The sequence below is a fragment of the Cajanus cajan genome, chromosome 11 (genome assembly GCF_000230855.2).
Source record: "Cajanus cajan strain Asha chromosome 11, NIPB_CcT2T_4, whole genome shotgun sequence".
Classification (NCBI taxonomy): domain Eukaryota; kingdom Viridiplantae; phylum Streptophyta; class Magnoliopsida; order Fabales; family Fabaceae; genus Cajanus; species Cajanus cajan.
Genome location: NC_138527.1, coordinates 23,711,271 through 23,728,813, shown reverse-complemented (window position 1 = coordinate 23,728,813; position 17,543 = coordinate 23,711,271). Strand labels below are relative to the sequence as shown.

At 28.3% G+C, this 17,543-nt stretch overlaps 2 protein-coding genes across 2 annotated transcripts; one reads left to right on the top strand and one right to left on the bottom strand.

Annotated features, from left to right (window-relative positions):
* The first annotated feature begins 7,161 nt into the window (after positions 1-7,161).
* Positions 7,162-9,311, top strand: LOC109806281 (F-box/FBD/LRR-repeat protein At1g13570). The gene is made up of 3 exons (XM_020368654.2): positions 7,162-7,977; positions 8,767-8,922; positions 9,012-9,311. The coding sequence occupies exons 1-3, from the start codon at positions 7,162-7,164 to the stop codon at positions 9,309-9,311; spliced, it is 1,272 nt and encodes a 423-aa protein (XP_020224243.2).
* A 4,038-nt stretch (positions 9,312-13,349) lies between these two features.
* LOC109806732 (F-box/FBD/LRR-repeat protein At1g13570) lies at positions 13,350-16,450 on the bottom strand. The gene is made up of 4 exons (XM_020369227.2): positions 16,390-16,450; positions 14,395-15,227; positions 13,761-13,922; positions 13,350-13,677 (listed from the first exon to the last, which is right to left on the bottom strand). The coding sequence occupies exons 2-4, from the start codon at positions 15,214-15,216 to the stop codon at positions 13,384-13,386; spliced, it is 1,278 nt and encodes a 425-aa protein (XP_020224816.1). The 5' UTR covers positions 15,217-15,227; positions 16,390-16,450; the 3' UTR covers positions 13,350-13,383.
* Between the last annotated feature and the right edge of the window lie 1,093 nt (positions 16,451-17,543).

The window sequence follows — 17,543 nt, the reverse complement described above, 5'->3', positions numbered from 1 at the left end:
ATTTCAAAAATAGATAGGTTTAACCTATGTTTGAAGGTGCTAATGGTGTGAGAATATCTTATTATTGTACTGCCTTATTATTGTATTAATGCAAGTGATGTGTTTCTATGAGCATAATGAGGATGAGAATCTCTTATATGTGACTTTGTGACTATGAGTATGATAATTTGATATGAGAACAAGTGACATAATGAGATAAGACAAGTGAAATGTTGAGTTCATGAACATGTGAATGTGTGACATGCATCATATACATCTATGTGATGGGGTACGATATGGAGTACGCCGTTAGGGAAGGCCCTTTGGGTGAAACATCTCAGAGGAGTCCTAGGGGATAGCGCGGTTTGGAAGGCCTAGTTATGCCCGTTTGTGTGCATGGGATGTTTCTTACACGACCTCGCTATCCCGATGAGACCCTAGTAGTACATCCTTCTTCTAGTTGAGAGTGCACGGTTGAGCCAACATGTACTCCTAAACTACTCCAAGTGTGTTGTTTCGGCAACATACCACGTGATATGTGATTATGAGATACGTGATTAGCGCCACATGCATGTATTTATGAGTCGAGTCCATGACATCATTGCATGATAAGTGATTGTGCATGTGTTACTAGTTTATGTATGGCTTGTGTGTGTGTTATCTGACAGTTATTTTTGCACCTGAACTTGAGTGAGAGTTTCTCAGTCCCTTGTTTTTTCTTGTGTGTGTTTCCCTTTATGCTTGCAGGTGACTTTCAACCTGACGTTGATGAATTCCATGATGATGCTTAGGTGGGAAGCTTTGATTAGGATATGTGACACCAAGAGATAGATTAGGACATTTTATTTGGTGATTTGGATTTCTTATGATATTAACTTCTGATTTTGGATATAGTTATTTATTTACTTTAATTACCTTGATATTTAATTTACTTTATTATGAAAGTGTTGAAGATGTGAATGTGAGCCTTTTACCCTTATGTGCTTGGAGACTATATTTTAATAATGAAAATTTTATGTTATGTTCATTGTATAATTATGTGTGGGGTAAAGGGCGTCACATTTAGTGTTATCAGAGCCTAGTTGATTCAAATCAGATGTGTGTGTTTATGTGCTTATCATGATTCTGTTGTGTACTCTGGCAATGTTTTGCTTGTTGTGTACTTTGATGATGCTTTGCTTTGTGATGATGACAATGATGATGATGATGTTTTCTTTGTGTTGTTGTTGTTGTTGTGCTTAATTAGGTGTTTCTCTTCTCAAAATATGGCTACATGATATATCTTAGCTGATGCTATTTATGATTACTTTCTTTATTCTCATGATTGCTTATTTGTTTTGATACTTCTTGATTATGTAAGAAGTAGTGGTTGGGTGGTATCGCTCGTGTTGTGAGCATATGTGCAAGTAGTAGTGGACGAAGTATCGTGCTAACCAATTAGGAACTATTAGAACCTTGGATTTGGTTGAAAGAGTGATCTGTCGAATTTATTAAGAGTTTATTATTGATGAAGTTTTTGAAATCTATAGTTGTGGGAATGAATCTAGAGAGGTTGTATGTTGAAAAGTGGGATTTTGAGTATTCTTGATGAGAGACTGAAATGTGGGTGATTTCTTGAGTTTCGATGCTTGCATGTTGACCTTTTTATGGTTTGAAGTTTCATGTGGATTTTATTTCAGTTTTGAGTCTTTTGTGTGGAATATGTGAACTTTTTTGGTTTAGGATTGTAGTGAGAAGCTTGGATGTGAGTTTGGGGTAGAAAAGAGTGAGTTTGGGGTAGAAAAGAGTGAGTTTATGGTATCATTGCATGATAAGTGATTGTGCATGTGTTATTGGTTTATGTATGGCTTGTGTGTGTGCCTTGTTTGTGATTGCTTTGTGTCTGTGTTATCTGACAGTTGTTTTTGCACCTAAACCTGAGTGAGACGTTTCTCACTCCCTTATTTGCTCTTATGTGTGTTTTCCTTTATGCTTGCAGGTGACTTTTAGCCTAACGTTGATGAATTCCATGATGATGCTTAGGTGAGAAGCTCTGATTAGGATATGTGACACCATGAGATAGATTAGGACATTTTATTTGGTGATTTGGATTTCTTATGATATTAATTTCTGATTTTGGATATAGTTATTTATGTACTTTAATTACCTTGATATTTAAGTTACTTTATTATGAAAGCATTGAAGATATGCCTATTACCCTTATGTGCTTGGAGACTATATTTTAATTATGAAAATTTTATGTTATGTTTATTGTATAATTATGTGTGGGGTAGAGGATGTCATAACAATGACCCATCTTAGCCTTAATCTAAATTCTTTTGGCATAAACATTGAACTCACAAGAATAAAAAAAAAAAACTAAAATCAATAAGTGGTTGGCTTGATTGATATTAAACTTAAATTTCTTTAAATAAGATTCAATTTGTGTATGAAAAAAACTTGATTGAGAGGAGAAACTACATTAAAAGTGATTAATTAAATTTCTTGACTAAGATTAGTCATTAATAAAATTAGTGAATATTTCTTACCAATAATATAATGATAAAAAAATAAATAAAAGCATACAATGGTACTTTATGTTTTACTAGAATTTAAAATTTTAAAGGTTACAAAGAAATCATTAAGTTTTATAAACATATGTTTTTTTTTGGTAAAGAATGAAAACTAAAAACAGCAAACAACTCAAGACATAGAGTCTTTCCCTAACTGTAACAGGACAAACTCTGGAGGACTCCTCCAAAATACATTGGAACTTATGTTCCGTACACCCCAATTAGCCAGCGTATGTGCTACTGAATTTATCTCTCGAGGTATATGACTCACGTAAACAACCCAGTCCCTAGCTAGCAAGCGCTTAATTCGACGAATCACATCATAGTGATTATGCAGGTAATCCCTATCCATGGATCGCTCTTGAAACAGCATAGCAGCTCCTAGGCAATCACATTCGCACCTCACCTTCCGAAACCCACCTTCCCAACAACACGTTAAACCATCCTCCAAGGCCAATAACTCGGCACGTAACGCATCACCATGTAAAGTTCCACGCGAGAAACCCCCCCGCCACATACCTATCCAATCTCGAATTGCGCCGCCCATCCCCATAGCATAAGATCCAGTCAACCAGCTCCCGTCCGTGTTGAGTTTGACCCACGGATGTTCCGGAGGCCTCCAACGGGTTGACTCATCCCCTAAGCACCTCTTCACGTTATACACATTATTCTCCACCATAGACAGTGTGACCTTCCGACGAACCACCGAAATCGTCCAAGGCTCAGCGGTAAACAACATGTTATTTCTAAACCGCCAAACCCACCATAAAGTGATGGATAACTTAATAGCATCCTTATGCAAAATAATCCCTTTCAACCACTGGAAACAATCCATTACCGAGAAAGCCCATCCCACACTGAACCCACCAGACACCAGCACCTCTCGCGAAAACGGGCAATCACGAAGTGCATGTAAAATGGTTTCGTGAGGGCAAGAGCAACACGAGCATGTACCAGAGTCAGCCAACCTCCTATCAGCCCGAACCTGATTTGTTGGAAGGGCTGAATGAAGGCCTTGCCACAGAAAGAACTTAATCTTCTCAGGAATCTTCAACTTCCAGATCTTCTTCCACACTTCATCCCCCTCCGTTGACAGTACCGTGGTTAGAAAATGATACCCAGACGCCGCTGTGTAACATCCCGAGCTATCCCCCCTCCAAGCGAAATGATCCAGCCCCAAAGAAGAATTGACGATACTCAACTGTTGGACCGAATGTATCAGTTCCGTCGGGAGCGCAGTATACAAAGTAGTGAAGTTCCAAGCACCACTAACCCAGCAATCTGCAACTGTTTTGTTGGTGTCTGCAATATGGACGAATGGGACTTTCCCACACCAAAGCCCAGTACCTGACCAGTCCGTGTACCAAAGGGATGAGGCACCCGACCCCAATTGAGGCACGAATCCCTCACGGAGATAAGGAAGGGCCTTTATAAACATATGTTAAATACAATAAATAGCTTTTATTACAAACTAAAAGAAAAGAGGCACATATTTTTTTATATATATTTATTTAAAGTTTAAAATATAAAATATATATATATAAATCATGTGGATGGTTTTTAATTGAAATGTGAGTGGTTTGAGTTAGTCAAGAGGTAAAATTACCAATAGAAATGTTTACACAAAAATTATGTATTTTTATATATTGTTATAGGTATTTTATTTATCTATCAAAATTATAATGATAATATTAAAAATTGAATCTAAGATTTTGTGCATATTATATTAAACTCACTATTATATAATAAATATTTAAAGAATATTTGATAATTTATTTCTTATACTGGTATATTAAAAAATATAAATATCAAAATATAACATTAGTCATATTTAATACACTTTAAATATTTAGTATAACGTAACTATCAACATATATTGAAAAATTCATTGTAATTAGGTTCTTAATTATAAATGTCGTAGCAAATTGCATGGCTCCATTTCTTCAAGTTTCAATTAAAACCACGAAGCAGTTATGTACACACTACCCCCAATTTCTATCATCACTAGGTCGCTTTAGTGGTTGGAATTCTTATATATCATTCTGATGGTAAAATATTATTGTCCTACAATATAGCTATAACTACAAGGTTTAAGAATTGTGTTTTAATAACTATTAGGAGAAAGCCACTTTAATATTATATTTTTAATGAAATTTTAAGAGAATATGGTTGAAAAAGAAAAAAAAAATATTGATCAGACTGAGAACAGGTAAAAATAGAAGTTAGCAAGAGTTGGTGGATTATTTTAAAAAAAATTATAAAATATGTAATATGATTTCAAAAGTAAAAATATCTAATTAAAATAGAAACTAAACATAGGTTATAAAGAATAATCCTCTTTATAATAGGGATATATAATTTTTTTTAGACAATTAAATAACACCAATAAAGAAAAACTAATAAATTCATTTATTTGAAATCATGAAGAAAGAAATTCATTTAATTTATTGGTTAAAATATTTTTTAGTTCTTAATTATAGTTTCACTAACTATACATTTTAGTTCTTATAGTTTAAAATAAGTATTTTTAGTCACTATACTTTTATTTTTTTAATCACTACAATAAATGTTATATATAGTGACATACAAAAAATGTCATTATAAGTATAATATATGTAAGTATATATCTATTTGGCATATAGTTACACACAATTTTAGTGTTGATTTTGAATGAGATTTAACAACATATTTTGTGTGTCATTATAGCTTATAGTCACACCTTTTAAATATATATCAACATATATTATATTTATTGTGTAGGTAAAAGTAGTTTTTAGTGACACATATTATGTCAATATAGAATGTGTGTCACTATATGACAATTTCCTTGTAGTGAATCTTTTTTAGTCTCTGCCATTAATTTCTTTCTAACATTGTTTCATGTAAATGACACGAGTTTATTTAATTAATCCATGCGATGTATTGGTTTTGAGAACGAAAAAAATGAATAGTATTGATAATTTTGTGAATATTCAATACTTATTATAACTAAATGTGATCTAAATGAACGATCAAATTGTTGATGATTGTATAATAAATCATTAAATGACAAATCGTCATCTAAAAAATCAAATACATCAACATCACATAAATTTAATAAACCAACATCCCACACAAAATGGTTTTACAAAAAAATTATTGGCAACTCAACAAGGACTATAAGAAGGATTAAAAATGTAATTATAGAGATTAAAAATATCTATTTTAAACTATAAAAGTTAAAAAAATAAAGGTAATGAAAAAAGTTATTTTAACATAATTTATTACATTAATGTACTCCAATAAACTAATACCATAAAATATTCATTTAATTTATCCCATTAATACACTCCAATAAATTAATACCATCTTTATTAAAAAAACACAAAAAAGAGAGGCATGGGCCACTTGCTTTTCATCTTTATCAAATGAGAGCATATTTACTCTATTGACTCCCGTCTTCTCCAAGAAGAGCATATTCCCTCTATTGAATTTCTTACTCAACTCAGGTAATTCTTGTCACTCTCAACCTTTCTTCAATTTTTTACATCATGATTTAATTATTCTGTGATTCAATTTGAGTTTAGTTCTTCACTTTAATTAGTCATCAAAATAAGGCTCTTTCAACCAATTCTTTTAGAAAGGTTTTGCTTTTAAGAATTTGGGCATTCTGTCTTCCTTTTCATAATTATATATGGTATAATTTTTTGTTTTTGAATTCACCGCATAACTAGAATTTTTTTTTTATTTTATTAAAGCAATTATTTTTTTTGCTATAAAAAATATTGTTGCTAGATTCGTTTGAACCCGTGAAAATTCTACATCTTTGTATAAGAAATTGAAATTTTTGCCGTCCCTTTTAAAATTATGGTATGATTTTCATTGTTATTAACCATAAGCTATTTAACAAGAAATTATATTTTCTATTTTATTAGAAGGAATGTTTTTTTGAAATTCATTTGGGTTTAATATTAATGGATTATCATCAATACATTTAACATATCATCAAAGTCGATTCAACATCAATATTGATTCAACGTATTATTAGACTTAAAATAAATTTTAAAGTGAGATTTTTTAAAAATTAATAATAATACTTGTTGATAAAAAAATTAAAAATACTTTAAGATGGGGTTTGAAAAAAATTATTATATTTATATATTTTTTAAATATAGACTTTTTAAAGTGAATTTTTAAGAATTAAAAAAACAAATTTTAAGTTATGGAATCTTAAAACTTTATATAAATATTAATATAAAAAAAAAAAATTTTGAAAGGATGATTTTGTTAACCTCATCGGTTTGCATCGCATCCACGTGATATATGATGAATTGTTTACCAACACATATTCACCAACACACACAACACATATCAATTTGGTTCATTAAAGTTATCGAGCAAATTATATGGATGACTTAATGAACTAATTTGGAACTATTAAGATATAATTCTGCATCACGATTCTGTAAAAGAGCAAGTAAAATACTACAAAGATATTTTCAAGCAACTAAAAGTACGAAGAGGTATCAAAACGATGTACTTTTAGGCGTGTGGGTGTAATATGGTTGAATAATGATGCATGTACTTTTTTTTTTTATACTTTTACAATGATAATGATACAATTTACTCTTTTTAAATTTCTAGGTTGGTTATGACTCAGTGCAAGAAAAAGGTTGGTGATGATGACCATATTGATCGAATTAGTGACTTGCCAAGAGATGTAATTGTAAACATATTGGAATCCTTACCCATCCGAGACATAGTTAAAACTAGTATATTATCAACGAAATGGAGGTACAAGTGGACTTCAGTTCCACAACTGAAGTTTACAAATATTTCTTTTGAGAAATGTGAGAATTTTGAAATTCCAAATGTTATTACGAGGGTACTTTTGCTTCATCATAGCTCAATACAAAAGTTTACTCTTCACATCCCTAGAAACTCTCCAATTAGAACTAAATGTCTCAATAACTGGATTCTGGATTTATCCAAAAAAGGGATTCAATTTCTTAACCTTGTGAACCTACAATGTTTTCCTTTACAAGCACCGTCACATATCTTCTCTTGTGAAGGATTGACTCATCTTGATCTTCACAATTTTATGCTATCAACTGTGCCTGATTTTGGTGCCTTTAAGAGTTTGGGGACCCTTTACTTATCTGATGTTAGATTTGAGCCCAATGTTTTTGAAAGCCTTATGCTTGGTTGTCCATCGCTTGTGACACTCGACATTTCACATTGTTCGGGTTTAAAAAGTATCAATGTCTCTTCTCCTGTTCTCGAAATCTTAAATCTACAAGGTGATCAAGCTACTGAGTCAATTTGTTTGGAGAATGCTAAGAATTTGACTGATCTTGCACTCCTGGCTGATAGACCTGGAGATAACTTTGAGAGAGACACAATATCTAATTTGATCAAGGGCTTGTCAAAAATTAAAAGCATTTGTCTCGGAGAAGGTTACTTTAAGGTTAGCAAACCACAACATATTTGTAAGTTTATTTATTATTGTTTATGGATATATGATTTGTTACCCTTTACATCAACTTCATAGATGTTACCCTTTACATCAACTTCTTAGATTTTATTTAAATTTATAGCAATTTATTAAAAGCATTTGTCTCGGAAAAGGTTTCATTAAGGTTAGCATACCACAACATATTTGTAAGTTTATTTATTATTGTTCATTGATATATGATTTCTTACCCATTACATCAACTTGATAGATTTTATTTAAATTTATAGTAATTTATTAAAAGCATTTGTTTTGGAGAAGGTTACATTAAGGTTAGCAAACCACAACATATTTGAGAGTTTATTTATTACTGTTTATTGATATATGATTTCTTACCCTTTACATCAACTTCATACATTTTAATTTATTTAAATTTATAGTAATTTATTAGTTGATATATAGACATATTTTTTTTTAATTATACAACTTAACATGCATAATTGAAGGGAACGGAAGCTATTAAGCTATATATATTTAGCATAGTGAAACTGAGGGCTAATAATAGTAAATCATATTATGGTTTTATTTTTGATAGTTTTACACATCTCTTTTACCTAACTTAACTGTATGATTTGATTTTCTAAGGTTTGGTATCGATTTATCATATGATAGAAAGAGATGGTTGCATTTTTGCTTGTGGATCAACATTTTTAATCTGGTGTCTTGACTTATATTTAGAAAGTTGTGTGTTTTCTAGTTGAACATATACAAATACATTTCAAATTTTTATGTTTGTTTGTATAGATCTTCTCTATAGGTTTTCCAAAGAGGCTGCAAGGCTCACTCAACTGCTTAAAACATGTAGAACTGTATGGTGTGGATTTCACCGAAACAAGGGAGCTTCTATTTGTTATTTCTTTACTTAAAAGTTCTCCTAATATAGAGAAACTTTTAATAGAGGTGACAAGAATACATCTTAATTTATTAGTTTGTTTTTTTTTTAGTTGTCATATCTTGGCTCATTCTATTTTTTTCATTCTTTTTTTCAGAGTCATAGCAATAACTTGGATTTAGGACTGCAACATACATTGGATGAGTCAATTTACGACCGTTGTTGCTTTACTCAGCTTTTGACTGTGAACATCATAGTTAAAAATGCGTGTAACAGTACACTAAAGTTCATAAAGTTTTTGCTGGCAAATTCCTCATCCTTGGAGATCCTTTCTTTTAACGTTGATCTTGGTAAAGATCACTATTTGGTACCACATATTTCAAGGGATTTGCAGCAAATGGAACGAGCTTCACAAAGAGCAGAAGTTGAATTCATTTATGATGACATGATTGATTAGTGTACGTATTTGATATCCTCCAATGCCCGACTCCTCCTAGTGTATTGTTTTGTTTTATTGTAACTTTGAAACAAAAAACAAAACTTCACTAATATTTCCTGTTAAACTATTATAAGTTTGTGAATAGGTATGACTGCATCTATAAGATAAATAAAGTTAATAATAGACTTTAGTGAACACATTTTATTTTTTCCTTTTTATTCTTTATTATTATATAAAAAATATGTTCTATTTCTTTTTAATATATATGAGGGGGAAAAATCCATGTTGAACATTAAATGTCAACAATTATAAATAATTGTGAAAAGTTATAGAAATTGTGGTAGTCAAAAGTTATAAGGATATAAAGTGTTTCTACTTTACTATTAAACATATTTCTTTTTAGCCCATATTTCAGTGATGAATTATTTTGCTTTTCAATGTCAAGAGAGACGTTTTTTTTTTTAATTAAAAAAGTACTTTAAGGATAAAGATGTTGGATAGGATTCATCTAGATGGTTATAAAAATTTGAATTTGATCTTAGCCCAATATTTTGATTAGATCAATTAATTTTATAAGATTTGTGTGATTTGAAAAATATTGAATGTTAAAATTATATATATTATGCTGTGGCTCCTCTCACCAATATTAATATATGTATCACTTTTTAATTTGTGACTTTATCACTCATGCACTACTTTGTTACACCTTGTGTAGAGTTTATAAAAAGGTTATCACGTATTTTACGTGTAGGTAGAAAATTATGGCAGTTTAAAGAAAAAAGATGTCACAAAATTGTTTTAATTGTGACAAATTAAAGGAAAACATGCTTAAAAACGTCTTAATCGTGACAGTTTTTCTATACGAGAGAAAAACTTGTGATATTTTGTAAGTTGGGAGGCAAAATTTGTGAAAAATATTTTTTGATAAAAAAATGTTATATTGTGTAGCTTCGGAAATAAAAAGTGGAATTAAGTCAAAAGCATGTTCCTTTTATTAAAAAATTAATTTTTATAAATAAGAAAATAAAATTTAAAATCATTTCATGATATCAATTTTGAAGCCGGTTATATGAATAAAAATGATTTATTTAAAAAAAATAATCATGATATAAAAAGTATTATATCAAAGTAGAAATTTTTTGTAATTTATATTTAATATTTAAGAATTATTAATTTTATAAAATAATACGCTATGCATTGGCAAAATCATTAGCGTAATTTAGCCCTATCTCAAAAAACGTTTCAAGTATTTTATTTTATCTTTGGAAAACGTTAGGTCCTATTTTGTACCTATGAATATTAGGATGAAAAAATTATTTTATTGGATAAAAATTTGTAATTTTAATTCATTTATTTTTAATTAGAGATATTTAGTCTTCATATTTTTAAAATATGAAATTTTAGTTTTAGTATTAGTTTGATATTCATTAATCATTACATTTTAACATAATCTAATAATGTATTATCATTTAACTGATGTGATACATTGAGATAAAAATTAAAATAAATAATATATAAAAAATCTCTATTTGTAAATATTTTAAATAAAGAGAAATGACACAATAATTTATAGTGATTTAGTCATTATCATTGTGACTTACATCTAGTTTCTAATCAATTTGATTGAAATTTTTTACTATCTTTAGATTCAGAATATTATAATCACACCACACATGCAATAAATTCCTAAAATTGTAAAGATAGACCCATTTCTTGAACCCAAGAAATATCTCTTATAGTCATTGACTATAAAATCATTTAATCTTGAAAAACCTACTCAAGAACAATGATAAAAAAGAGTGTTAAAACAAATTTACCTAGATACAGAATCAATTAAAGAGATGAATTAAAGTCAAAATAACTTAGCCTTTCTCTCTAGTTGGATGATGATAATTTTTGAACCTCTTCTTGAAATTATCTTCAAAGGATCAAAGGATTCTTTCACAGAGAAAGTAGAGAATTTCAAAGAGTCTTTTTCATAAGAGATTTCACAAAGTTACAAGTATTTCAAATCTCTTTGTTTTGAGTTCAAAAATTGATATTTATAGAACTCTTTAACTAAAATAATCGAATATTTTTATGGATAATCAATTATTTTGTTTTTGATAAATTTGGAAATTAGCCAATAATACTTTAATCGATTACTTACAAGAATAATCAATTATTATAGAGTGTTGACTCTAAAATAATCAATTATTGTACATTGATAATCAATTATTATAATGAGCTTCTCAAAATAAGAAAACACAATGTAATTAATTAATAGATTATTACAAGTGGATAATTAATAATTTTGAGTGACAAACTCAAATTCTAGATTTTTCAAGTTTAAAATGAGTTTAAAAATATTTTTCATCATCAATCACCATCCAACAAGAAATACATGACTAAGTTACTCACAAAACATAAGCACACATCGATATAATTTGTACTCTCTTAAACATGAGAGACATTTTTTATAATCATCAAAACATAAACTAAGTCTTCAACATGAACTTGGTCAACAAACTCTCTCATTTTGATGATGACAAATACTTCAAGTTCTTCTTTATGACTTGATCAATACAAATTGTATGATTCAACAATGTAATGTAGCTTCTACTTGTGCATTTTTAATTCTCAACACTCAATGTCATAACTTGCAAACATCATAACACATTTCTCCCCTTTTGTACATCATCAAAAACTAAATAAGAGTCCAAAATTATAGAGAAATGACATGCAAATTGCAGATTTTGCATTCAATCATACATGATAGTGTGAATGAAAAATTTCAAACATACAACCAAACAACCATGTGTAATATATATATATATATATATATATATATATATATATATATATATATATATCAAAAGTTTTAGGATTAGGAACTTGTTCTTTACCCTTGAAGATTCATTGTCCTTCCTATATATGCATTCCCATGTGATGAAGTGAAGTTTTTCCTATTTTGTTGGATTGATACAAGACAATCTTTTTCTCTTCAGACAAATCTACTCCATAAACTTCAAACACCTTGGACAAGAGTAGAGCATAAGGCAGGGGTCCATCCTCCTTCCTTTTTGCCTTAATAATGTAGTTATTCACAACAATCACCTAATCTATTTTTATTTGCCTTAATATGATATTGTCATGTTAGCATATGGACAGTGGTATTATAGCAATTGTCTTAAATGCATGAGATGTTATTTTTAGAGTTCTATTATACATGACTTGCTGTATTAGTTTGTGGCTTTAGTAGTGCGTGAATAATGACTTATTATATGACATCGTGTGACTTATAACATATTGACTATTATGATTAACAAATACCCTATCTCAAATTTGACACGTGCTTAATTTAGGGTATTCTATTATTAATGTTATTTTCTTTTTTAAAATATATTATAAAAACTTATTAATTTTAATTTCTTATTTTTAAAATTATCTTTTTGAAAAAATAATTAATATAATTTTTATTTTATATATATATATATATATATATATATATATATATATTATCTAAATTATTAAGAGTTTATCAAAATCACCCAATCAAAACATTAGACGGAGATCGAATCAAATTTTGTTTAGCCTATCTGATGAGATCCTATATTCAACATGTTTATCCTTTATAAAGTACATTTTTTGTAAAAATAAAATAAAATGGTGCATCCTATTACCATAAAAAATAAACAAATAAATAAATAATAGTTCAACTTAAAGTGGGTACATAAAATTGTTGTGATGGTGCTTAGTTGTTATTTGTATATAAATTGTTATCCATATTTTGGAGTCCTTAATTACAATTGATACTACACAAATTCAAATTAGTTTTAAGCAGGAGTGATACAATCTTCTAGCTATCTCATATATATATATATATATATATATATATATATATATATATATATATATATATATATATATATTTGTTGGCTGATTAAAAAAAAAAAAAAGTTGCGATGGTGTTTAATGTAGTCACACTCATTCATGAACTTGTTGTTAACGAGTCAATATTAATGAAGTCGTTTTGTGAAATAAAATAAAACAAAACATGACATATATAAGGAGGAGTTCTTAGAGCATTGAAGGATATCAAATACAATCACTAATAAATATACTCATAACTTAACTCAACTTCTACTTTTTTTGAAACTCGTGCCATTTGTTGCAAATCTTGTTTAATACCTAATATACTGTGTTCTTGAATGGCATCAATGGTGAAAGCAATGGATTCCAATGATGGGGAATTAGCCAGCAAATATTGTATGAAGTTCAGTGTATTCCTACAGACTTTGTATACATTGATACTCACAGTCTGAAGCTGACTAAGGCAACAACTATTGTATTTCGACACCTCCAATGTGTGTGGTTGTTCCATCACGTTGCTGGTATAACGACTCTAAAAAAAAGAATATGAAGTAAAAAAGTCAAAATATATGACAAATACAAAAACAAACTAATTAAAAGCAGTGGTTGGGTCACCTCTATTAAAAGTTCCTTTAGGTTGGGAGAACTTTTAAGTAAAGAAATAACAAATAAGATCTCCCTTGAGTTGCAGAAATTCACAGAATCTAATTCTAGATATTTTAAGGTGTTGAATGATGTTTGTAGCCCCTTTGGAAGAAAACCTGCTTCAGAGAAGATCTATATAAAAACAAACATAAAATTTGTGAGATGTATTTGTTTATGTGCAACTAGAAAATAAACAACATTCTAAGTAGAAGACAAGCTAGGCACCAAATTAAAATTTGCAAAATTGCAACTATGTTTCTTTTTCAGACCAATGATAGATAACAACCTTACAAAATCAAATCATGTGATCATGTTAAATAGGAGGATGTGCAAAACTATCAAAATAAAACCATATTATTTATTATGTACTATTTACTCATTTGTTTCATTTATGTACATTCCCTTGTAGAAAAATTACTGTGTAGAATTCTCTAACTAGAAAGAAAGGTATATGTATATATATATCAACTAATTAATAAATTACTATGTTGTTCTATAGTTTTAGATAAAAAAAAGAAAATACCAAACTAACATAAAGGCCGACAAATATCATGTTTGATAAATAATAATAAATAATCACACATCAATGTTTTTGGTTTCTAACCTGGATGTAGCCCTCTCCAAGACAAATGCTTTCAATTTTCGACAAGCCTTTTATCAAATTAGTTACTGTGTCTCTCTCAAAGTTATTCCCAGGTTGATCATTCATGAGCGAAAGATGAGTCATATTCTTTGCTTTCTCCAAACAAATTGATTTGATAAATTCATCACCACTTACACGCAAGTCTTTGAGAGTAGGAGAGCAGATATTAATACACTCAAAGCCAGAACAATATGAAATGGTGAGTATTACAAGTGATGGACAAACAAACATAAGGCTTTGAAGTGCATTGGACTCAAATATAATATCATCTAGAATAAGGGTGAACATACTTTTAAACCCACCAAAATTAGGCACAAATGATAGTTTAAAATTGTAAAGTTCAAGGTGAGTCAATAGATTACAAGAGAATATGTGAGATGGTGTTTGAAAAGGCACATTTTGTAGGTTCACAATCTTAAGAAATTTAATCCCTTTTCCAGATAAAAGGTTAATCCACTTGTTGAGGCATTCCATTTTGATTGGGAAGTTTTTAGGGATGTAAAGGGTAAACTTCACTATTGGGCCACTATGGAGTAAAAGAATTTGGGTAATAACACTTGAGGTTTCATGGAATTCAAGATGCTTGCATTTTTCAAAAAAATCATTTTCAAACGCAAGTTGTGGAACTGAAGTCCACTTATACCTCCAACCCCTGGATAATATGCTGGTCCTAATCAAGTCTTGGATGGACAATTTTGATAGGATGCTATCAGTTAAATTACTTGGTAAGTAACTGATTTGATCATTGTGGTGAGCATGTCCTTCCTTCTCGTACCGAGTCATTATACAATTAACTAGAAATTCAAGCATAGAGTAAATTGAATCATTAACATTGTAAAAGTTCAAAAACAATTAATTATGAGAATACTAATACTAGGATGCCAACTTTAATATAGTAATGTAATGACTTAATTGCGTTTTTAATTTCTCAAGTATTACAATTGTGTAATTTTAATTTCCAAGATTGTAATTGGGTAATTTTAGTCTCTAAAAGATTGTAATTGTGTGATTTTAATCCTTTTAATTGAACAATTTTAATCTCTCAAATATCATAATTGTACGATTTTAGTTTCTCCCATTAAAAATCTAATAATTTTAATATATATATATATATATATATATACACAATATTTTAAAATTATACAAATATTTGTCTATTCAAGTTAACGTATATTATATTTTTTTGGTTAATGTATCAAATTATATATATTTATTATTATTAAATAAATAAAATTTATATATTATTATTTTTATAATATTACAGATAAATTAATATCAATAATATTATTAGTATATTTATAGATAAACTAATAATTTGAATAAATATAACTTATTATATATTAATATTTTTACAAAAATATAAATATATTAATTAAAAATATACATATCTTATCTAATATATTTATATTTTGTAAAAATATATTAATATATACTAAATTATATTTATTAAATTATTAGTTTATCTATAACTATACTAAAAATATTATTGATATTAATTTATCAATAATATTAAAATATTAATAATATATAAATTTTATTTATTTAGTAATAATAAATATATATATATATATATATTAAATTTTAAAATTATTAAATTTTTAATGAGAAAGATTAAAATTGAACAATTATGATATATAAGAGACTAAAATTGTTTAATTAAAAATTGAGGGACTAAAATCACACAATTACAATCTTTTAAGGATTAAAATTACTCAATTAAAACCTTGGATTAAAATTATACAATTACAATACTTAAGTGATAAAAACACAAATGGGAAGCCAAAATTTTCTAATTTTTGTGCGGATAGTCACAACTTCTAATAAATCTAGCAACAAATTTCTTTTAAAGTATAAAAAAAACACTAATAAAATGGGAAAGTACATGATTTCTTGTTATGTGATGAATAAATTGAAAAAGAAAAAAAAAATTGAAAGAGACCGGAAGCAATTGATCACCTGATTGATCAAAGACAACAGAGGGAATGTATCTTTTGAAGAAGATGAAAGTCAACAGATGAAATATATTCTCTTTGATATGCAAGTGACCATTGCTACTCCCTCTTATTTATAAAGATGTGGTTCAATTGCATTAAAGAAATATAATAAATGAATTCTTGTTAATTTCTATGTAAAAGAATTTTATTAGAATGTCTTCAATGGAGAGTATTCATTACTAGAATTTCTTTTATTACATGCGACTTTTTCTGCGAATTTTTCATAAAAATTCGTAGGAAACGTTGTTCTTACAAATTTTTTTGCGAAATTTTATCTGCAAGTAATACTTTCGTGGATAATATATTTTTACGAATTTTAAAATTCGTAGGAAATTTTCCTGCGAAATTTCTTGTGAAAAAAATTTGCAGGAAAGTTTCCTACAAAAAAAAATTCGCAGGAAAGTTTCTTGCGAATTTTTTCACAAGAAATTCTACAGGAATATTTTTTATGAAAAAATTAGAGAAATTATTATAAATTCTATTTATAATTCAAATGCTTACAATGAATTCATCTGAAACATTTGTTTCCATGCCTCCAATATGTGATACATAATTTTTTAAATTCTAAGATTGTAGATTATAAGCCTAACACTCAACCATACAAATCAACTTGTAAGGTAAGTGTCGCCCCAACTTATATACTCTTTAATTGTTTTATTTTCAATCGATGTGAGACTTGAATTTTTTTAAAATATTAAATTTATAAATTTAAATATTTTTTTTCCTGTAGATTAAAATTTGCAGGAAAATCCGCAGGAAAAGTTACCTGCAAAATTTTTCTACTATTTAGTAAACATTACTTGCGAATTTATTTTTGCAAGAAAATTTGCAAGAAACAAAATAAAATTTATAATATTTTCTGCAAATTTTTATCATGAAAAAAAAAATTCTATGATTATTAAAATTGCAGCAAAATTTGTAAAAAATATCTATAAATTATTTTTTGCAAATAAATTCGCAAAAAAATTCTGTGAATATTTTTTTGCAGGAAAATTTGCAAAAAAATTCTGCGAATATTTTTTTACAGAAAAATTTACAAAAAATTTTTACAAATATTTTTTTTGCAAGAAAATGGCACTTTTCTAATAGTAACTTTGTGATATATTTTACTCATAA

Excerpts from the sequence above, each read along its gene's own strand:
- LOC109806281 (XM_020368654.2), top strand. The coding sequence starts at position 7,162 with ATGACTCAGTGCAAGAAAAAGGTTGGTGATGATGACCATATTGATCGA. Across the intron at positions 7,978-8,766 it reads TCGGAGAAGGTTACTTTAAG|ATCTTCTCTATAGGTTTTCC; the intron begins GTTAGCAAACCA and ends TTGTTTGTATAG. Across the intron at positions 8,923-9,011 it reads TAGAGAAACTTTTAATAGAG|AGTCATAGCAATAACTTGGA; the intron begins GTGACAAGAATA and ends TCTTTTTTTCAG.
- LOC109806732 (XM_020369227.2), bottom strand. The coding sequence starts at position 15,216 with ATGACTCGGTACGAGAAGGAAGGACATGCTCACCACAATGATCAAATC. Across the intron at positions 13,923-14,394 it reads TTGGAGAGGGCTACATCCAG|ATCTTCTCTGAAGCAGGTTT; the intron begins GTTAGAAACCAA and ends GTTTTTATATAG. Across the intron at positions 13,678-13,760 it reads TAAAGGAACTTTTAATAGAG|AGTCGTTATACCAGCAACGT; the intron begins GTGACCCAACCA and ends TCTTTTTTTTAG.